Source organism: Nicotiana tomentosiformis, chromosome 3 (genome assembly GCF_000390325.3).
Source record: "Nicotiana tomentosiformis chromosome 3, ASM39032v3, whole genome shotgun sequence".
In the NCBI taxonomy this organism is placed as follows: Eukaryota; Viridiplantae; Streptophyta; class Magnoliopsida; order Solanales; family Solanaceae; genus Nicotiana; species Nicotiana tomentosiformis.
The window spans coordinates 150567392-150590306 of NC_090814.1; the positions used below are offsets into that span (position 1 = coordinate 150567392).

Here is a 22915-nt window from a genome sequence, read left to right on the forward strand (position 1 = left end):
CCAAATCATCAAAGAAAGAATGAAGGGGATCGTCCGCGCCATGAGCCCCTTCATTAGACTTCTCTTTTCCTGCTTGGGCCTCCTCAAGCATGGACTCGGTGTAAGAGGGCGTTCCCATAATTTCTATCACATCGGGTGCTTCCTTCGGAGCAGAACCGGCGTCCTCGGGGTCCCACCCCTATCTCCATATCGGCTTTTCGAGTCTGAGGGAAGTCGGCCTCGCGAATCTCCCCCTCGGCTGCCGCCTGCTCCCCGGGAGGGGTCATTCCATGGGCAATAAAAATATGGTCTTCTTCGACTCATCCCTGAGCCGGAGAAGCGAGTCCGAATCTGGCACCCGGGAGCTGGTACTCTTCATGGGCTTGCGAGCCACCCTCTTCTTTGGCTTTACCTTGGGACCCGGGGAACCCAAAGGTTTTTTTTTTCCTCTTCTTCTTTTCCCCCGCGGCAGCCCCGGGTTGTCCCGAAACAGAGGGATCAACGGATAAGGATACGTCCTCATCCTTTCCAAAGGCCTAAGCTCGACGGTCTTAGGCAAACCTATAAAAGAAAGAAGAAAGGTTAGTATGATGTGAGTTAAGAACACGGTAACAGCTATTCGAAGGTAGAAGCTTGATCGGAAAGTGGAAAAAGAAAGGGGATAAAAGCTTTTATAGGGAAAGTGCGCGACACTTCGCATTCGGGGGCAATCAACCGATGGTTGACATGTGTACGAAGTCAGAACGACGCGACTGATGGGACGTTTCTACTTCTTCGTCGTTTCGGTTGTAACGTACAGAGGAAGGAACATGAGAACATATATCATTTCTCATCATTTCGACAAAACCTAATCTCTGAGAAACAAGGAGACTATATATATAAACGGGTAAAACCGAGGCTAATGAGCGCCCCGATTTTCCGAATAGGGCAAACGAAGCAAGGGCGTAACTACAAGTAACCAAAATCGGAGCTAGGAGCCTCTCGTATCAAAACCCGAGCAAGACACCTGCCCTCGGAACCATCGAGATCACATTCCCCGGATCTGGTTCGTGTTTCAAGATCTCGGAAAGCATTACCAAACGACCGCGCGTGATTAATAAATGGCCATGATATCCGTGCCCAACTGGATATCTTGGCGAGGATCTCGGCCCGTATCGATAGCAGATCAGTGATTAGCGAAAAGGAAGATTTTTACCTTTGTGGGTAAAACTCCTCTACTATATAAATGAGAGGTTTATTATTCAACAAAGACACTGTAACACGCATATCAAGGTAATATATATTTGTTTACTCTACTCCTGAAAGTGATTCAAAGTCCTTAATTTTTCTCGTAGTTCATCATAAGTGTTTGGCTCCGAACCGAGGACAGGTTAATTGTTAAGCTCATAACCGAGCCCGGACTCAATTCTACTATTGATTTGGCTGTTTATTCTATCATTAATTTGCCCATCTAACGTATTAATCATTTGTATTGAATTAGTCCACATATCCTTAAAACCGCATATAAATTCAATTATTATTCATTTTTAAGAGCAAAAGAGTCATAATTTTACATGGACGCATATCCTATTAGCGTTTGACATTGTTTTGCAACGTGAGGATATAATTTAAAGCAATTTCTACTTGTTAAATGTTATTAGTGACTAACTAAAGAATTTAAGGAATACCATGATTTTTTTTTTTTCGAGTTAATCTACTAGTGTCGATATACTATAAGGCATGCTTAATAAAATAGTACTACTATTTTTGACAGGGCATAGTATAGTATATGAGTTTTCAGAAACACAGTAACTTTTGCGTAAATCCTATATTTTTATTAAAAATTTACTAAATATCTATAAATATCTAACTATGAACGTATTTATTATGGTATATTAATTTGAGATTGCGACAGAAACCCATAAACTTCAAATCCTGAATCCGCCTATGAATTTGTTGACAAGGATAAAATGATGTGGGAGCAAGTTTTATGAGCTCAAAAATCGCTTCAAACTACCAAAGCTGCATTCATCTTTTGTTTTCATTGCCATCGAATTAACATCCAAAACAGTTGGGAGTTAGACTAATCTCTAGAAATGTATCATCATTCATCACCAGTTGCAAACAAAAGACTCATACATAGTTTTCGGTTTTCATTGGTTCCATAATGCGAACATGGGAACTGGATGAACTAGGTCCATATTCCCAATTCGTCCTAAGCTCTGAGTATTATCATCAATTCTTTTGCGTCCATCTTCAAACTGGGGATACTCTAATCCAACCCCGAAATCACAACTCATTTCAGCAGAACGAGAGCCAGAGCTCCTGCTGTTTGATATGTCCATGAATGAATTATCTGCAGGCTGCTGCTGCAATTGCTCCCCATTTGTTATGGCCAAAATGGGTTGAGGTGAAGATGTGCATGAATTATTATAGTCTTCAAAGGAAGATGGGCTGACGCCAGAATCCTTTGATGGGGAGCGCTTGGCTAGATCACTAGCAATTAAAGTTGTGCTCGAACAAATCCTCTTGACGTCGTACCTACTACTATCAAAATTGGTTACAGCGCTTGTTCCTCTGAACTTGATTGCAGCAATATCATACGCTTCAGCTGCTTCCTCTTGAGTACCTGAAATTAGACATATGACCAAATAATATGGGACTGAGAATATTCTGTGATTCAAATTCCCAAAGGTTGGGATATTTGATGTTTAGATGAGTTGGATGAATGACATGTTCGCATATACTAAAATATTCTAATCTTTCTCAAGTATTACCGGATCGGATTCAAATATGCTAAGACTCCTATGAATTTGAAATACACAGGATTAAATCTATCTGTCCAAGCCCGATTTCGTAATGTTTGTTTTCGGTTAATATTTTGTGAGATGAGAATTCTTTTTGTAAGTACTAATTTTTCTCACTTTAAAATGACTGAACTTATGGTTCGTTAGTCATAAAAAAATTTGGCCCAAAATTCACATTAAAGATGTAGTTCCTTTTCAATAACTTAATAGCACATTGAAGAGAATAAAACCAAAATGGCTTGTTAGAAAATTAAAGAAAAAAAAAGAAATAGGAAGACAGCCACACGAACAGAAAATGAGTAAAAAATTGGGAAAAAAATACACAGTAAAACAATAAGACAAACAAATTACTTACTGAAGGTACCAAGGTACAAGTCCTTGTTGCCTGCAACTCTTCCAATTCTGGCTTGCCACCTCCCATGCTGATGATGCCTGCCCAATTTCCCAAGTTTAATCAATGGGTATTGCCCAATTCTATACGCCTGGTACTTGTCGGAAAACTAATTGAAAGTTGTAGTAGAAAATCTTAATTGTTTATAATTTGATATTTGCTAGTTTATTTGCGGTAAATAAAATTTCGTAGTAAGAATTAATATGGGGATAGATTTTTTATTTCTAGTTAAAATAAGTTTCGTACTATTTCTAGTGTGGAGAATTGGAGATTCGAAATTTGTGAGAACTAGAGAGAGATTTTAGAGATTTAATACAATATATTTTCCTTAGGTACTAGATTTTCATAGGTATGGTTCATTGGTTTGCATGATTGCACATGCATTAAAGTTTGCCTGTTGCCCTATTATTGAACAAAGATAATTGCATTCAAAGAAAGCTGCAAAATTTTGCAGCCAAAATAGTGAATGTGAAAACACTTTAATCGTTGCAAAAAAAGGTTGCCTTTTGGTTTAATGCTATGCTACGAACCTCGTTACTCCTCTGTACATTGATGCTCCTCTTGAAAACCCACTGCTTTTCCTGTTTAACATAAAAATGGGAAGGTCAAATTTAGCAATTGAATTACAAGTATGTTTCATCTTTTTCAGTGTAATACACCATCAAACAGGAAAAGAAAAATAAGACTAGTGAAAAAAATGGAAGGAACATTACTCTACCTACCTTCTCAAGTGTGCAACAAATTCTTGCCTATTCATGTTTTTCATCTCCTCCAGCTCCTTTTCATAAGTGTTTAGCTGATATAGAAAATCACTGATTAATATTCCTATCATTAAGAATTAGCAAGGGAGGATGTTGTATAAACTCAAGGGATCAACTGAATCCAATATTTTTTCAACGATAACGAAGTATAGAGACGTGAAAAATAACTAAAATTACAACAAATATACGTGCAATGATTTAATGGTGAGAACAGAAAAGTTAGAACTCTCAAGTTTAAAACTTGATTATCCGAAGATTATTAAAGGAAATGTACTTACGGGAAAATTGATATGCGTGGTGGCACCCCAGTATTTTAAAGCAGCTAAATCGTATGCTCTAGCTGCCTTTTCCTCCGTATCATAACCACCTGAAGTTTATTTACGTGCAAGAATTAAATTAAACATGCACACACCGTCCAAACTTTAGGAACATAATTAACTTTAAATTTCGAAATGTCAAAATTATTTTAAGCCCAAGTCAAAACAGAACAACAGTGTCAGAAACCGGAAAAGAAAAAAGGAAAAAGAGAATGTCAAATACCTAGATAGACTGATTGATCCAAATGTTGGAGGAAGCAAAGATAAAACAACAAATTAAACAAGAAAAAAAACGTCAGTATATTCGCAGAAGAGTAACATTTCCCTAGAGAAATTAATTAAATTTCAGTACATAAAGCAGTAATAATACGCACCTTGTCTGCCTTTCCTAGTTTGCCCTTCTTTTCTACAGCTGTTATCCCACAAATGAGCCTCGTATCTTCCAGTCCACCGATGTCTAATTTGGTCCATTAATTTAACGAAACAATAATTATTCAAAATTATTAAGCAAAAAAGAGTTTAAGATATATGAACTGATGGTGTAATTTTTTTTACCTTGTGACACCACGGTACTGAGAGGTTCTTTGGCCGAAAGTATCAATGGATTTTCTCGGAACCGGTTCCCTTGAACCGGTAACATTCTTAACAGCTACCGGCCGCTTTTTCGGAGCCGCGGCAAGCGAAAGTGTTTGGCAATTGTTAGTTCTATTTTCTTCAGCAGATGAAATTAATGGTGCAGCAGCAGCAGATTGGCGTAACCAAGATTTAAATCCAGAAACTGAAGTAGCTCCATCAAATGGCAAATGGTAGACACTACCAGTAGTAGAGTTTGTAAACTCATTAGAGCTCTGAAATGAACCGTTTGGTACCATTACCTGAAATTGTTGTTCGTGATCAGAGGGATTTATGGTGGGCGGAATGTTAACATTGATTTCAGCAATTTGTTGTTCATGATCAGGAGGAGAATTTGAGTAACAACATCCTAAGAAATCTTCAAGCTTTGGGCCTTCTTCGTCCAGATTAGTAGCACTAGTCATCTCATGATTCTCATACCTCCAACAATCTATTTTAAAAAAAGGAAAAGTATTACGTATCAACTTCATAAAAATGAACGAATTAATAAGTAAAATAATGTGAACAAAATTTAGACCTTCAGTGGTTGTGTCACAGCGAGGGAAAGGGTAGTGTGAAGGCATAACCGACAAAGGAGTTTCTTCTACTAAGTTAGCGTCATTTCCAGTAGCTTGATTTTCGTTGCGACTTTGATAATCTTTTATTACTTCTTCTTCTTCTTCTTCATCGTCGCCAATGTTGAAGTCGGCAGAGAGAGAGAAACCCAACCAAGTACTCATTATAACTATTACGAAGCAAAACGAGATAGAAAAACTCAAATGTTACACTCTGAAAATATATGTTTCTCTCTCTAGAACTCCGTGAGCGTTTTTTGTCTTGCTTCTATGGAGTTTGAGCTCATACTTCGAAGATTCAGTGAAGGAGACTCGAATGTACGTACATATATGTAGGATGGATTTATGTTGTACTCAACCGGTGCCAATTAAATGTCTTTTTTTCGCTTGTCAAGTGGACTAGTGGAACATATAAGATGAGAACAACATTTTTTTGTATTCTTTTTTTTTTTTTGTTTCATACGTCCGTTTACCGGTACCCACATTAGGATCCGATTAAATCCGAATTCGCGTCGGAAAGTCCTACATTTAGAGTAAAATGCTCCCTAACCAAAAACGACTCCATACCCAAGGACTCGAACCCGAAACCTCTGGTTAGGGGTGGCATGTGGGCCGGGCCCGGTCCTAAATCTCGGGCTTCGCGGGCTTCTCGTTGGAACCGGTCCGGGACTGGGACCACGAACTATATATACATATATACTATACTATACTATACTATATATACATCTTATATATATATATATATATATACACACACACACTAAATATACATCTTACTATATTAAGATGTATATATAGTATATCGTAAGATGTATACTATCGAATATGGCTTATATACTATGTATATAGTAAGATGTATATATATATATATATATATATATACTAAATATACATCTTACTATATTAAGATGTATATATAGTATATCGTAAGATGTATACTATCGAATATGGCTTATATACTATGTATATAGTAAGATGTATATATATATATATATATATATATATATATATAAGAGAGAGAGAGAGAGAGAGAGTATAGTATATACTATATTATACTATATGTATAGCTTAAGGTATATAAAAAGACAAAAATATTGTAAAGAGATATTCAAAGTAATGCGTTATATTTTTATTATAGCATTAAAAAATCATGGCAATATCTTTCTTAGTCTTCCTCCCCCCTATGGAATGAGCACAATAAGGTGCTAATACCACCATTGAGAAGAAAAAGAAACTAATCAAGATGTGCTAAAATACAAGTTACATATTAATTTACATGGTATCTCTTACAAATTTCATAAATCCTTCAAGGTCCGGAGGAATTTCCGTTGGTGGCGGCGGAAATGAAGCTTGGTCATCACCGCTTCCAGGCGAAGCATCATCCTCCGCAAGTTCAGCTAGCATTTCTTCATAAGCTTCGTCTACCTCTGGTTGTGATTCAACAAGTCCAAAATTTCTTCTTTACGAACGGATCCAATCTCTGAAAAGTACTGATTTTTCCAAGCTCTCCCTCATAGACGCTCTATAATCACCGAGTTGAAGGCTTGCTTGACTGAAAGCGCTCTCTGATGCCACTGTTGAAACTTGAATAGTTAAAATGTCTCGGGCCATCCTTAAAAGAATCGGAAAGTGTTTTTCTTTGTCCTTCCACCATTTCAAAATATTAAAGGAGCCGTCGGGATTCACTTCCTTAATTCCCTGTGACAAATAAACTTCAAGCTCATTTAGTTGTAAAAAATCACTAGTACTAGAACCTTGAGAACTCCTGAACCCTGCCCAAGCACTAAGTACTCTTACTCCCGCAATTCTTTTAGATGATTGAGAACTAGAAGAAGAAGGAGTTGGAACATTTGGTCTAGCATGATCTAATGCAACTTGATAAGCATTATAAATAGTTTGAACATTTATTTTAATTGAGGCTATTGCGTCCGCAAGTGTAGACAACTCCTCATCTTCAAGTGCTAAACCATAATAAACAGTTTCATACCAAAATTGAGGACCTCCTAATTTCGTAGTACGATTTAACAATTCAGCAACACCATAAATAGGGGGAATAGGGAAAAAATATTTTTAAAATTTTTTTCTCATGGAATCAATAGCAAGTTGATGAATTTTCCCACCCTCTGAAAAATGATCAAACAAATTTGCAAGTTCTACAATATAAACTAAACAGTTAGAAATAGTAGGATAATATTGCCCAGAAAATTTATTTGTAGCAATATGATATTTTTCTAAAAAATCTACAAGCATTTTAACATTAGCTCAATCCGCATTTGTAAGGTGCTCATCATCATCACTTACATGAGCATTAAACGTTGAGTTTATGGGGTTTCTATATTCATATGCAACAACTAAACTTTCATACATGTAATTCCATCTAGTTGGACAAGGTTTAGGAACCTTTCTTTCTCTTAGGCCAAATTCATCGCATCTTTTAAAATATTCTCTAAGTCTACTTCTACGGTTTGAATAAAAAAGCCAATTAAGAGCCATTTTAACCTTTTCAATTTCAACATTTAAAATTCGCATACCATCACCCACAATTAAATGGTAAATATGACAAATACATCTAACATGAAAAATGTTACTAAATGCAGGACTTAGTGTAGTGGTAAACAAGGCTACAACATTTGTGTTACTAGTAGCATTATCCATTGAAACTTATATTATTTTATCACTAATGCAAAAAATATCTACAAATATCAGTAATCGTGCTAGAAATAAATTGCCCTGTGTGACGTGAATTAATTATTCTATAAGCAATAATGCACTTTTGCATTATCCAATCCTCATCAATCCAATGACTGGTAACAGTAAGGTAATCACAGTCATTACCACTTCTACCAATATCAGTTGTAATAGCAACACGATAATTTATATGAGTAAATAAATAGCGCAAATATTGTTCATATTTATGTTTATATTTATAAATATCACTCTTTACGCTTGTGCGAGGAAAACCTTTATAAGTAGGATTATAAACTTTTCTAATATAATGCACAAAGTGAGGGTTAGAAGGAAAACTACAGGGTAAGCACATAACAGTAACCATTTTTGCCAATTCTTCCCGGTCTTTTTTTGGATCATAATATAAAATACCACCGGTAACAGTATTAATTCCCGGTTGAAATTGATTTGACCCGGTACTAAGGTCAGCCACACTAGGTGCACTTGTCCCCTCGGCCAAAACTTTCATACGAAAATATCTAGCTTTATCTTGAGGGTGTAGCAATTATGTGTCTAGTCAAACTCCCCCCTCCCCTCTCCCACTTCCAACATATTTTAAAACTAACTCTTTGCCACAAGTTTTACACTTAGCCCTATTTTTTTCTCTTAGTTGAGTAAAAAATGGCCAAACAAGAGATGTTTCTGCCCGTTTAGAAGATTGTCTAGAAAAGGTAGGGGCAGTAACAAGAGGGTCAGACGGGGGATCATTTGGATTATTATTAGTTGGGTTAACTTCAGGAGCATGACTAGTAGGTGTATCGTCATCCGGTTGCGTTTCATCAAAATCTATTTATTCATTATCATTTTCATTAATAGTTGGATTACCATAAAGAGCATTCATATATTCATGGTTTAATTGTTCACCGAGTGCAATATTATGGCAAAATTGACTCTCGGTAAATTGTAATAAACTACTATCGCTATCAAGAATAGCAGGTGTAGGACGGGTAACAGGTTTCGGCCGGGGAGACGGGGGAAATGGAGGAGGAACAGATTGGCCACTAGATTCACCACTCTTGGATTTTTCCTTATTTTTACTAAATATTTTTTTAGGGAATAAGCCATCTTAATTAATCAAGCAAAGTAAATAAAACAAACAAAATTATAATATTAAAACTTAAGAGTTGGAACGAGTTTACCGAATTGACGAACAACTTGTTGAAAAATAATTATCGTTGAAGACTTCAATTCACCAACTTCACAATTTTGCACAAATTGTAACAATTAAGTAAGCAATTATAGAAGAATATTAGAGAGAGATTGAGAGAGATTAATGATTTTGTGAGAAAAATGAAAGAATGAGGGGGTATTTATAGTTAAAAATAGGAAAAAAGTGTAATTATAAAAAGTTTGGGGTTAAAACAAAATTTGGGGGGGTTAAATGGCTATTTTGCAAATAGCCAACAACTATTTTGGCAGACCAAACGGCTAGTTTTTAAATAGCCAAACGGTCAAAAAAAAAAATTTAAAAAATTATCCGTTGGGCCCGTTTAGGACCGCTTGAACCGGCCCACTTTTGAGCCGGTCCCGGTCTCGCGGGCCTCCCCTATGAGACCGGCCCACTAACCGGCCCACCACCCCACGGTTCCGATCCTATCCGGTTAAGACCGTTTAGGCCCACCGCCCATGTGGGCTTGCGGTCCTGGGCCGGTCCCGGTCCTAACCGGCCCACTAGCCACCCCTACCTCTGGTTAAGGATAAATGAGTACTTAACACTCCACCACAACCCTTGTTGGTATAATTTTTTGTATTCACAAACAAGAGCATACATACAAAAGTTGGACACTCGACAAAACTAATTTGAGAGAAAATAAAAAGTTAGTTCAAAAACTTAATAATAATAATAATAACAGTTATTGTTATTATTATTAAGTATTATTTTACCCTATGAAACTTTTTGTTTTAGTTTATGTATATTTGGTTAAGTTGATTTAATACAGAGTTTACGTATTAAACAATTGAATATATAGTAAGTAATTCTTTCGACCCACAAGAATAGCCGACTTTTGCATATGACGATAAAAATAGTATAGTGCTATTTTTTTCAAATCATATACAGTAATACGTCAAGGCAGTCAGGTGAAAATGCAGAGGGAGGCAGGCTTGGTCCAACCCTCCCCCTCTCGACCCCCCTCCCCCCAAATAACTTAAAAAGATCAAGTGCTTACTATCCATCAAATTATTAGTACAATTTTAGAAAATATACCTTTAAAAGCTTTTTCTATTCTCTGTTTTCGTATAAAGTACATTTAAAAAATTACAACTTTTACTTCTGTTTTCCGTATAAAGACTTTTTCTCACTGCTTCTAAATTCTTCGGTGTACCGATGGGTAGTATAATGGGGTTTGGATATTCATAACAAATACAGTACTGGGGAGGAGTATATGAGAATCTAATATTTTTATGGTATTATAAAAGAGTCTGAGAAGTAGGCAGAGCAGAGAGAGTGTAGACTTTAGATTGAGGTGCCTCGATTTTCGTTCCTCCCCTTTCGTTTCCTTTCAGTTTCTCAGTTTTGGCAGTGCTGAAGGCCGAGCACAGACCAGCAGTTCGTCAGGTGTGGACATTAGAGAGAGACACCATTGTTGTTTGTTTCTGCCCAAATGCACCGTATTCCTGCACTTCCAATCTCTACCCTCCAATTTTTATTTTTATTTTGTTTTCCACTCGACTTGGATTATCCACTTTAGAGCGACTAAAGTCTCACTTTAGAGCAAAGCGTATTTTACTAAAAGTGACTCCATTCCGAAGGCTTAAACCCGAGAATGGAGGGTACTTACCAACTCTTGGTGCTACCCCCCCAACTTAACAATCTCATTAACTCCTTCAGGTACTATCCTTTTGTCAATATACTATGACAAACATTTACCGCATGATCTCCACTTCTGTGAGAAGCCCACCGTGGCAGGCAATGGACCTATCCTTCGCACAATCGAATTGGGCCACCAATTTTAAAGAGATCTTTACATAAATAGCCAGCCGCTTCACCATTTGTATTTTTTAGCCGGCATACATAAATAACATACACTAATTCATACATGGATTATAAAACCTGTAAGACCTATACTAAAAATTTGCTCTAGAACAACTGGGCTCCAAGTATAGAAGTTAGAACTTGAAATTCTTAGACAGCATTTCTGTTGGAGTTCAACATCAATAGATATTGTGCTTGACTGAAGCATCCTCTCATGTTTCAACTAAGTCGCTCTTCTTACAAGACCCAAACATTATGTGCAAACCTTATGTAAAGGTATGGATGGAAATGCATTCTAAATGAAATCCTCTCAGCAGTTGCCAAGTTGAAGAGCATAGCATCCTTCAAGTGTTCAGAGTACAAGTTAAATTGAACTAAAGAAATTCCAGTTGTTTTCTGAGGCCCTCTACATTACAAAACAATAAGTATGCTAACCATACAGAAATCAGTGGGTGACAATGGTGGGAGCAGAAAGAATTCTCTGAACTTCCGATACTACTATGGAAAACATCCATGTATACTTCACATGATAATGGTATAGCAGTTCTACGTTCAGGTCGGTAATGTTAATCATAGTCTACGAAATCTATTATAGAACATATTAAATTGTACTTGGATGATAAGGAGTGATATAAAAGTTATATGTTTACCTGTTAAAGACGTTATGAACCATGGCATGGAGCATGCATAGTTAACCAACAACTTACCGTCAAACCAAAGTTATGCTGTGTAAGAGAATAGAAATACAATATATCAACAATCAGCTTTGACATAACTGCACGCATCTACAATCCCTCAATTTTAGGCACCTATGACCTGCTTAAACAAACAATCAACATACGACTCTACTATATGAAGCAATTTAAGGATGAATTTAGCTAACATAAGACTATCAGAAAAAGGGCAGCCCGGTGCACTAAGCTCTCACTATGCGCAGGGTCCGGGGAAGGGCCGGACCACAAGGGTCTAGTGTACGCAGCCTTATCCTGCATTTCTGCAAGAGGTTGTTCAAAAAATAAAGAGGGAAAGAGCAAGTACCATACAAAGAAGAATAAACAACCATAACTTTATACTGTCCAGAATACATCAAACATTTTGTATGACAATGAGCTGACTGACATATCTTCGACTCCTCCTAAATAAAGGCACTCAAGTCATACACCATCTTTTTCCTTGATATTTTTCAAGTCATATACCATTTGAGTGCATCCCAAATGAGAATAGATATCTTCCTTTGTTTCACAGAGAATAAAGGTCTCCCAGGATCTAGCATAAGTTATGTCCTTGTAACTTGGCAGAATAGCTCTTAATCAGGAAAATAGACTAACCAAATGATCAAAGCAATGATTGAAATAACTACAACAAGAAAATCCTGTCAAGTAATAGAAATAGCAAAAGAATGAAACAATTCTAGCAACTATATGAGCGACTAGGATGACCTTTTCCATCAAAGGACGATCATGATTCTCACAAGAAAATTATGTTAAACGAATGATAAATGGGTACAGGTTTTCAAAAATAGTTTATGCTTTTATCACCTATCAAATCATTTTGCCACCTCTAAATGCAAATCATCAGAATTCACTATCTTTTACTTTTTGATCCTGAATGGAACCGATCATGGAGGGGTCTGGGTGCCCTCTGCTCTCTGTCATATCCTCTCACAGTCATATATCCTGCGAAAAGATACAAGATCGGAAACATAAGACAATTTTTTCCTTCAGCAAGAAAGTACTGTTTCTTGTAATTTTTATTCATCTAAACATAAGGTGATTGTGAATTACGGTCATGATATTACTTGCCTTGTTACGAAACTTACCATCATCAAATCAAACATAAAAGATGAACAGGGCTAATATGCCTGTGGAAATGCCTTTTCACTGTCATTGGAGTATAATATTTGGCCCCTACGTTGTATACAAAAGACATGATACTGTATTTTGTTCCAACATTTCTCTATCACCTAGTTCGTAGGCAAGATATCCTAGTCATTTCATTATGTATTTCCAAGATTTCCACTATAATAGAAACTTATATTTTGTGAAATCCATTTTAGCCAAGATTTCCTTTCAATTTTCACTAGACTTCTGACCATTCTTAGTAATTCTATTTAATATATCAAGTTCAGAAGAGATATGAAGGTATAGAACCTCACAATAGCAACACTTTTTTCAATTTTGTATATACAGAAGAGATGTGCCATACCTCTCCAAAAGCAATACTGAATGTCCTCTGTTGACATGCCTGGTTTGAATTATGAGTAATATCAGTATTTATGAAGCCAAGTCTTGATAAAACATGACCAGATCAAGTGAAATATTACAAGCAACAGAATATTTTCTACCTTTAAAAATGGTCGTAACTGAAGTTCCACACAATAAAGTTCTTCGTCTCAAATGCCATATTGATGTCCTCGGAACAGGAATTGGGTTTTTGCTTGACTCATGATCAGCAAAAACCTGGTGTACAAGAAAATTATTTGTGAGGTTGACTGTAACACAATGAAGTAGTGACCATGCAGCAACAAAGAGGAGTTCATGGGGAAACAATCACACAATCTGATTACCTCATTAACTTGAAAGTACGTTCCATTAAGTGGAAAACTTCCCCTGTTCGCCGTCCGACATGGTATCTGTAAAATCATGGTAGTATGTCTCATATCCAAATGAAGAATCTCTTAGGAAACAATATGAAGGAATGTTCGTGATGAACTTACCAAAATAGTTCCATAAACTATCTGATCATATTGGGAGGAACTTGGACTGCCTGAGCATATCTCTGCATCACGTCGTTCTAGTTCCTCTTAAAGTTAAAAAAATAGTTAGTTTGAACTACGTCAGGAGAGATGCATTATTAGGAGATGACATTCATAGTAAGCATCCACCAATACTTCTTTACCTGTTCGGCAGATGGCAAGAAGGTAAGGGCAGGGGTCATCAGGCTCCCGTTCCTCAAACTGTAAAGTAGTAGACATTAATCCATGTAGTTGCATAAAAACAACTGACATCTTAAGATGTATAAGAAATTACCCCACTCAAAAGAGGATGTGAATCTGGAAGCTCATACCTGCAACCGAATGAGGAATTGTTAGCTTTTATGAAACTTTTCTAGATATTTTCTCACATAAGAAATATAAGTATCAAGACTTAGTAAATATGCTGCCTGATGAAAATTTTGATGTCAAAAACATCAAACCCTGTCATAGTTATAATCAGCCAAATGCTGTATGCCAAAAGCTTAAGCAAATAACAACTGCATGTGTTCAATTTAACATACTATTTGCTCATGTTATAAGCATATGGTTCTGTAACTTGAAATATTTGCTATACGCAAAAAGATGGAATTATTACTTACACTAAGTGCTCAGTCCTTAGTCGACTCTCATACTTCAGTTTACGAGCAGGATGTGAAGCAGACACTGGATTCAAAAGAACCAAGGCTTTTGACACTTCTTCATCTCGATTCAATGTACTGATCTCATCAACAATGTTCAACACACTTTCTTGAAACTCTTTAGTGTTGGACTTGTTGACAAAGTTCAAGACATTTTCTCGAAACTCTTCAGTGTTGAGTCGGATGGTAGGTATCTCCTGGTCATGCTCCACCTCATAAGGAAAGTCTTCAATGTCTCGTTCCAGTGATTCTAGAGGTTTTTGCTCAGGAGATGATGGCATTTCTATGATAGGCTCACAATCTTGAGTCTGGAACCTGGACTCCAAGAAGCTTCTGCTAGAAAGGGACAAAGTTGGTGACGGCAGACACATGTTTGGGACTTCATCAACTCTAACAGGCTGCTTAACGGTGACCACTCCTTTCTGCTGTGGTCCTGGGAGGCGAAGCCTAGAACTGCATAGTGCAAATTTATAAATATTCTGACGCACGAGGATGAATTTGACAAGGTTTCTTGGAATATGAAGTATTCATTGTTTGGAAAATCACTTTTTTGCACCTGAGGTTATTCAGGTGTATAGGTTTTTCTACCAACACCAAAAGGGAAGTAACCTACTAGTGATACTTCTTTACCAAATTTTCTTCTCTTTCTTTTCCTATCTTGTCTCCTTCTATTATCTTTACCTATGGGAATTGTTAATACTTCAGATATTTTCGTATGCTAAACAGGCCTAGATATCAATTGCATCAAAAAAAAAAACAATTGTTTATTTTATAGTTGAGCAGTAATCCGATGCGAACCTTGCAAATGCACTTGCAAAGTGTCTGCAGTCGGCTCTCATTGGGCAGGCATTACAGTTTGGACTTCTCTTCGTACAGAAAACCTGTGTGATATTGAAGAAAACTCCTGCTGTTAGTGCTCAGTGAAGAAATAATATAGCTAATCAAACTCTGCTCTCATTGACGGTTGAGTCTAAATCTGACCTTTCCAAATGTGATCATATGATAATGCAGTTCATATCTGCCACACGTACCAAACTTAATGAGCAGAAGATTTTCAGGAACAAATTTTCGGTTACTTAGAATTAAAGGTAACAAGCAAATCCATTAACACGAAAACTCTAAAGAAAGTGGAAATGCATTACAGTGTTAGCAGATCAAGGTTGCAAAGACGTGGCCAAAGGTACTTTTGTATGTCACTCTCCAGGGGGTACCTAATTGGAAAGAAAATCAACACTTAATATACACTAGCTCAACCTTAGCAACACTAAATAGAATTTATTCAATTAAAACCTCTCCAGAAGATGCATCTGGATGCCATCAGGTAGTGGTTGCAAAGGGACCCATCCTAGACGTACTGCTATTCGAGCAACATTTATGTCAACCTTGTGAGCAAAAAATGAGAAAATAAGAAAAACCCAGAATGTTGAGATTCCTTAAGGCCAAAAAAAGTGGACAAAAACTCCCTGCTGAAAACTTACAGGAAAAGCAAGATTCCGAAGTGTCAAAAGTCGAACACAATCCACACTCTTCGGTCCAATCCCATCTATACTCAACAAGTATTCTCTGAACAGAAGCAGAGTAATAAAACAATGCTCGACAACATCTTAACTTTAAATATCACGATGACCATAATTTTGAGTAAATAATTTACGTTCTTACTTCACTTTATCTCGTGGGACATCTCTTAACCACTCAAGGTCAATGCTTCCATGATCTTCAACCAATCGATTAAGAAAATTCTGCAAAGCTCATATCACCAACCGATTGATTAAAAGAACACCAATGTAAGCAGATCAATCAATCAACTATGCGCTACTCTAAGTGTGGTACACATAGATTATAAATAAAATGAGAGAACTGAAACCACTACAGTGTACCTTGATCTTTGCAGCAAGAACATTACCCTGTCCTCGACCTTTGATTGGCTCAAAAATCTTTTCAACATCTGCATGTCTAACGGCTTCCCAATTGACAGAATCCCTATTTCTTTCGGTAAGAACACCGGATCTTCCAGTAGAATAGGTTTTCCTCAATTCATCCCAATCAATTTCTCTTTTTGGGAATTCATCTTTCTTTCTCGATATTGTCTTGGGCAAATTGACCGCTTCATTTCCTAAATCACCACTCTTAGCGGAGATTATCACTTCTGAACTGCAAGAAGTGGCTGTAACCTGACTTCCACAAGTATGCTCAGCTATATTTTTCTCCTCTCGAGTTCCATCCGATCTCTCATTTATGTGGTCACCACTGTTAGCGGAGATTATCACTTCTGAGCTGCATGAAGTGACTGTCACCTGACTTCCACAAGCATCCTCTCGAGTTCCATCCAATCTCTCATTAATGCAGACACCATTGTTAGCAGAGATTATCACTTCTGAACTGCAAGAAGTGGCTGTAACCTGACTTCCACAAGTATCCTCAGCTCTATTTTTTTCCTCTCGAGTTCCATCCAATCTCTCATTTATGCAGTCACCACTGTTAGCGGAGATTATCACTTCTGAGCTGCATGAAGCGACTGTAACCTGACTTCCACAAGTATCCTCAGCTCTAATTTTTTCCTCTCGAGTTCCATCCAATCTCTCATTTATACAGTCACCACACTTAGTGGAGATTATCACTTCTGAGCTGCAAGAAGTGACTGTAACCTGACTTCCACAAGTATCCTCTCGAGTTCCATCCAATCTCTCATTTATGCAGTCACCACTCTCAGTGGAGATTATCACTTCTGAGCTGCAACAAGTGTCTGTAACCTGACTTCCACAAGTATCCTCAGCTCTATTTTTTTCCTCTCGAGTTCCATCCAATCTCTCATTTATGCAGTCCCCCACGTGAGGTAAGTGGCTATAAGATGTAGGCAAATATTCTGATGTATGTATATCATCTACAAAAGATAATTCATCTAAGCTTGACCTACATATGGACATTGCACTTCGAGAAGAACCAGCAAACCCAGGATCATTCTGATTGGCAGAGACTTCTCTTTCAAATAAATCTCGCATTCCCTCTCTTATCATAAAAGCTTGTCCTTGTGGGGTAGTCATTTCTTGCTTATTTTGCGGTGGGAATGCTGAAGCAAGAAGCATGAAGGCATTGCTACATAGTGGGTGCAATAAGATTATTTACACTCCACGGAATGAGAAAAAATGGGTATGTAATACAATGAAGTTTACCTTGAAAGATTATCTGATACATTTTGTGTTAGGTAAACGCCAACCACAGAGTCTACCACGGACCCTTTCCATTGGGAAAAGCGCCTATCACCTGGAAGTTTCCCTTTAGCATGAAAGTTAAAGCATCAAACTACTTGTAAGACAGAAAAGTTTAAGATGTACCTAAGACAAGACGCATGCGGGCAATAAATGACACCGCCCTTCCTTGAAATATTTTTCTTTGCTCCTCCCACCATATCTCCTTCTCTTTATCCAGGTCTTCATCAATTTCACCTTCATTTTCTATAAGTAGTTTCCACACTCGCAGTGACTCCGTATCAATATCAACCTTGGGCAGTTTTGGTCTCAAGGGCTTATACTTTCCCTTGTGAACAGTTATTGGACCAAAAGGATTCCACAAGACAAGCTGTCCAGCATTATTACTGGTTCGTTTCTTACTGATCGCTATTCTTTTTCTATAGGTTCTCTGATCGCAGATTCTTATATTCTCTAACCTCTGAATAAGTGATGCAACCAAGGATTCCAAGTCCGTTGAACCTGCAAAATTGTATCAATATATACATTACAACTATTACAATAAGTGAGAAAAGGATAAATGCAGGTCAGAAGTAGATTACTCTGTGATCTAGGCCACAGATTTTCATGCCGTAGGCATTCTTGAATTTCATTGCAAGCTGATTTATCTGTTCTACGCCACAGATCTTCATGTTGTGGGTATTCTCGAATTTCATTGCAAGCTGATTTATCTGTTCTAGGCCACAGCTCTTCATGTTGTGGGCATTCTCGAATTTCATTGCAAGCTGATTTATCTGTTCTAGGCCACAGATCTTCATGCGGTGGCCATTCTTGGATTTCATTGCAAGCTGATTTATCTGTTCTAGGCCATACATCTTCATGTTGGCATTCCTGAATTTCATTGCGAGCTGATTTATCTGCTTTAGGCCACAGATATTCATGTTGTGGGCATCCTTGAATTTCAGGGCAAGCTGATGTATCTATAAAAGGTTCAATCCTGTTAATTGCACTTATTTCTGATGTAAGGCAGAGGGAATCTAGAATAACAGTTGATCTTTCACTATTTTTAGATCTTTTCCTTTTGGACATGACTAGTGGAGGCAAAGTTAAGGCAAGACTTAAAGGTTCTAGATCTGTGTTTTCTTCCCCGTAAGCAGACTTGGTCCTCTTAGGATGGATAGATCTCTTCCTCCGAGACTTCACTATAGGGGACAAGCCAAACACACAATCAAAAGATTCTGGATCAGCCATTGCAGCTCTAATTTGATATTCGGTAGGTAGAACCTCTCCAACAAAATGTGATTTTAAGTTTACATTCTGCTCCAAGTTCACAGTTGAAAACCATATCTTTTTAGTACCACTGGCAGTTCTAGAACTTCTCCTTGTAGCTCTCTTGGCAATTATAAAACAACTCTTTTTAGCTCTCTTGGCAATTTTAAAACGCTTTTTTGTAGCTCTCTTTGCACCAAGTCTTCCATACCTCCTCTTTGCACTGGAAGACACTTTGCATCTCATATCAGTATTCAGTGCATTCTGGCCTTTGTCTGCATGATGAGCATTCAAAAAATTGAAAAACACAAGTGCTTTTCTCCTTTTAGTCCTCCTTTTCTTGCATATTATTGGAAAATGCCAACCAGTCTGGTCCGCAGCTCCTCGGTCATTCTGGTAGAGATCAGCTTCATCTCCTATAAAAGATATAGTACCAATGTTACCTCTTGTCCTTCTTTTATAAACTTTTGGAAAATGATGCTGAGAATCACTTTGATCTGGGGCTTCATGGTCATTCGGGTAGATATCAGCTTCATTTCCTGCCAAAGACAAGGTACCAATGTTTCTTCTTCTCCTCCTTCCATAAACTTTCAGAAAACGATTCCGACAACCAATTTGGTCCGTTGTTCCATGGTCATTCTGGTAGATACCAGCTTCATTTCCTGGCAAGGACATCATACCTGTTTTACTTTTGGTCCTCCTTTTATAAATGTTCAGAATATGATGCTGGCAGGCTCTTTGGTCAATTTGGCAGGTACTAGCTTCATTTTCTGCCAAAGACATGGTGCCAATGTTAATTCTTCGAAAAGTGAGATCAGTTCCAAGAATTCTTTGAGAAGTAAAAAACTTACAACAAAAGAATAGTCATACAATGGAATTTGGTTACCTCGGTTGGGCTGGGAAGTTGACTCTGCCTCTATATTATGTTCTAAGCCAGTGGTGCTAATATCATAACCGTCAGGTAAATTAGCTTTCAACAGGCTAGCACGTGTGTCATGGCTGCTTTCATCTTTTGCCAGAACAATCAAGTTCGGAATCAGTGACTCCTTGTCTACATTTGCAGCACAGTTGATATCAGTTTCAACTGCTTGCTCGTTAACACCGTCCAGTCTATTTGTCAAGAATTTGTTGCAACTATGTGTTACATGATCTTTGATCACTTCTGCAGCTCTCTCGGAAATAACATCATTCTCAATTTCCAAATTAAAATCTAGAGCTCGTCTGCATGACCTCACATCATGCCCAAGATCTACATTAATATTGTGCTCCATTTCCGGCTGAGGAGTTGAAACCTTTAGGACTAGAGATTCAGGAATAGTTCCTGGAGTCTTTCTGTTAGGTGCTTGCATATCACTATCTCCTGATAAATCATCTGAGACTTTGTCGCAGTCCTTTCTTAGTTTACTCTTTGTCCTAGCACTTGCCTTTAAGTTAACTGGTTTTGGAGTCGAAGGCTTTATCCTAGGCTTTGGAGTCTTTTTGGGCTTGCTTTCATCAAAGATTTTTGGTTTGTGTTTTTTCAATCTAGGTTTCTTCCTTGGTCTGTCATTCAGGTCAAAGATACCACCCTGTTTCTTCCTGGGATAACCCTTCTGAATAGGAGTTGAAGGAGACATGGAAGCTGATTTAGAATCACAATCCAGTTTTCCACTTTGGACTTTGCTCCTCCCTTCAATCACAGCAGAAACCTCCTCATCCTTTTTTAGGCTGTTATCTGCAAAAAGAAATTTGGATGCTCAACGTTTAAAACATTTGAACTTACTGGAAATTTGGACATGGATTAGTTGACAGTGATTTTGTTGGTGCCCTTTCTTTTGAAAAATTACATCAATTACATTTAAGTACATCAGAAACAGGTAGCTCATTATAATTCCAACAATAATACAAGGAAAAAAAAGGAAAACTAAGAAGAATTTAATTAAGCATCAAGGAATCAAAATTGAGCCACTAAGTGCAGCATTATCGTGTATTCTACCATTCTAATACCAATCTTCCAGTGGTTATTGTAATGAATGCTTGCAGTGTTGTCATGTATTCTACCATTCTAACACTAATCTTCCGGTGGTTATTGTAACGAATGATAGCATGAGGTTCTTCCATCCTTATATTTTAGTCCTACATGTTTTGTTAATTTCAGTAGCAACATCAACAACAACCCAGTAAAATCCCACAGGTGGGGTCTGGGGAGGGTAGTGTGTACACAGACCTTTCCCCTACCCCGATGGGGCATAGAGGCTGTTTCCGATAGACACTCAGCTCAAGAAGACAGAAAAGACGAGAAGAGACAATATATCAGTACCGTCTAACAGAAACTCTGCTAGATAGTTCATCATTAGGCTTTTACTTCTCGTTTAGACTGAGCATCGTAAAGCATGACTTGAGTGAAAACCTATCTTTTCTCTCTTCCTTATTCTTACTGTTTTCCTTCTTTTCTCACTGCATGGCTTATTTGGGATTAGCTTCTGCTGTATTAACTGCTTCAGTCATACATTCAACTACGATCACTAAGTTCCATTAACTATTGATAATCTAAAAGATTTACTCTCAAATGTTGCTATAATAGATGCCGCAGTTACTTAAAACAACATTGGATGGAAAGTTTACTAAACTGCTCAACAAATTACATCATTGTTAGTTGCATGAAATGAACAAAAAGCGTAGTTATATAAAGTGTTACTTATACATTGAGAAGGATATACAAAAACTCTTGGATATTTGCAGAAAAGGAGCTTGCATATACTTGGGGAAAAAATGTTCCATAATCTATTGAGGCAACCATCACGCAGAAACAAAATACACAGGATCAATTTCTTAATAATCATTGAAAAATCCGACCTACTGAAACTGTGATACTAAAATTAAGCTACACGCTGACAGTAAAAAAATATTTGTACAATGAGGTCACTTTAATGGTAATTAACTGTTATAATAGGTAAAGCTATACTGATCCTATAAAAATATCAACAGTGTCAGTGTATATAACTTACCTGAACTACTTATGGACGAAAATTTGTTGAAACCAGCATTATTAGAGTTAAATTCTGGTGTTGCTAACACGCACTTGTCGGGCGTTATTGGTGCCCATGAAACTGCTTTCTGCAACTGTTCCTGCGCAGCATTGCCCAGTTCCATCTCTACTTCTTCTCCTGTTTCAATTACATGAAAAACACAAGAAAAATCATCAGGATTAGAAACCTAAAAACAGTAACGGAAATTAAACTAGTAATTGAATAAGAGAACGAAGTCAACACACACGAAAAAAAAAAAATTTAAGTTTCTACAACTAATCATTTTGCTTTGTGGGCGAGATGATCATCCCAAACATAAATTTGTTCTTACTCACAGGAAAACTGTAATTATAAAATTTCTAACTTACCTGTGAAAATTCCAGCAGGAAAACTGACAATAAGAGAAACTAGAAGGAAGAGAAAAGCATTACACAGAATTCCTAAAATTGATTCCCGCAGCAGAAACAGGGACTGTATGTAAAAGTGGTGGTGTATGAGATAAGTGGAGGAATAGGCCAGTAAAAAGTGTAAAGAGGGGTAGGGTTAAAAGAATTTGACTTCTACCATGAGAGTACAACGTATGACTAATTGTGATTATTACAACTGTAAATCCTGAAATTAAGTTGACTTAACCAACTGCTTCATAACTGTAAAAATTTATATGCACGTATTTACATTAAACCAATTAAAAACGTGTATTTTCATACATACATAATTATATAATATGAATTCTTACTTTAATTTTCAATTATGTAATTTAATATACTATGTATTTATCCTTCATGACCACTTTCTCTTCTTTATTATTATTTTCCATTTCTACATAACTAAACTACTTTTCCGATAATAAGGAAACATATCTTTCCATAATAAGTTGATTAAATAAATACTTTACATGATTATATGTAGTTCAAAATTTTTGTACCTGCATTATTTTG

At 37.1% G+C, this 22915-nt stretch overlaps 2 protein-coding genes across 7 annotated transcripts; both read right to left on the reverse strand.

Annotated features, from left to right (window-relative positions):
- Nucleotides 1-2047: 2047 nt before the first annotated feature.
- LOC104095576 (AP2-like ethylene-responsive transcription factor AIL1) lies at nucleotides 2048-5789 on the reverse strand. The gene is made up of 9 exons (XM_009601732.4): nucleotides 5385-5789; nucleotides 4790-5297; nucleotides 4609-4691; nucleotides 4458-4466; nucleotides 4196-4284; nucleotides 3879-3952; nucleotides 3687-3737; nucleotides 3121-3197; nucleotides 2048-2587 (listed from the first exon to the last, which is right to left on the reverse strand). Exons 1-9 carry the CDS (start codon nucleotides 5584-5586, stop codon nucleotides 2112-2114), a joined length of 1569 nt encoding a protein of 522 aa, XP_009600027.1. The 5' UTR covers nucleotides 5587-5789; the 3' UTR covers nucleotides 2048-2111.
- Nucleotides 5790-11163: 5374 nt separating this feature from the next.
- On the reverse strand, nucleotides 11164-22543 carry LOC104095575 (transcriptional activator DEMETER-like). Of its 6 annotated transcripts, none has more exons than XM_070197857.1 (22): nucleotides 22346-22542; nucleotides 21957-22115; nucleotides 19856-20683; nucleotides 18303-19739; nucleotides 17848-18222; nucleotides 17686-17776; nucleotides 16393-17608; nucleotides 16175-16254; nucleotides 15994-16078; nucleotides 15806-15897; nucleotides 15658-15726; nucleotides 15497-15533; nucleotides 15314-15396; nucleotides 14477-14968; nucleotides 14152-14188; nucleotides 14021-14078; nucleotides 13839-13924; nucleotides 13689-13754; nucleotides 13467-13581; nucleotides 13328-13366; nucleotides 12661-12798; nucleotides 11164-11847 (listed from the first exon to the last, which is right to left on the reverse strand). In XM_070197857.1, exons 2-21 carry the CDS (start codon nucleotides 22099-22101, stop codon nucleotides 12707-12709), a joined length of 5523 nt encoding a protein of 1840 aa, XP_070053958.1. In that variant the 5' UTR covers nucleotides 22102-22115; nucleotides 22346-22542; the 3' UTR covers nucleotides 11164-11847; nucleotides 12661-12706. The 6 variants fall into 6 exon arrangements, 4 of the variants coding, with proteins under 4 accessions (XP_070053958.1, XP_070053959.1, XP_018626072.1 ...); XM_070197858.1 differs by lacking the exon at nucleotides 11164-11847 and adding an exon at nucleotides 12163-12478; XM_018770556.3 differs by lacking the exon at nucleotides 11164-11847 and having other exon boundaries at nucleotides 12455-12798; nucleotides 13839-13915.
- Between the last annotated feature and the right edge of the window lie 372 nt (nucleotides 22544-22915).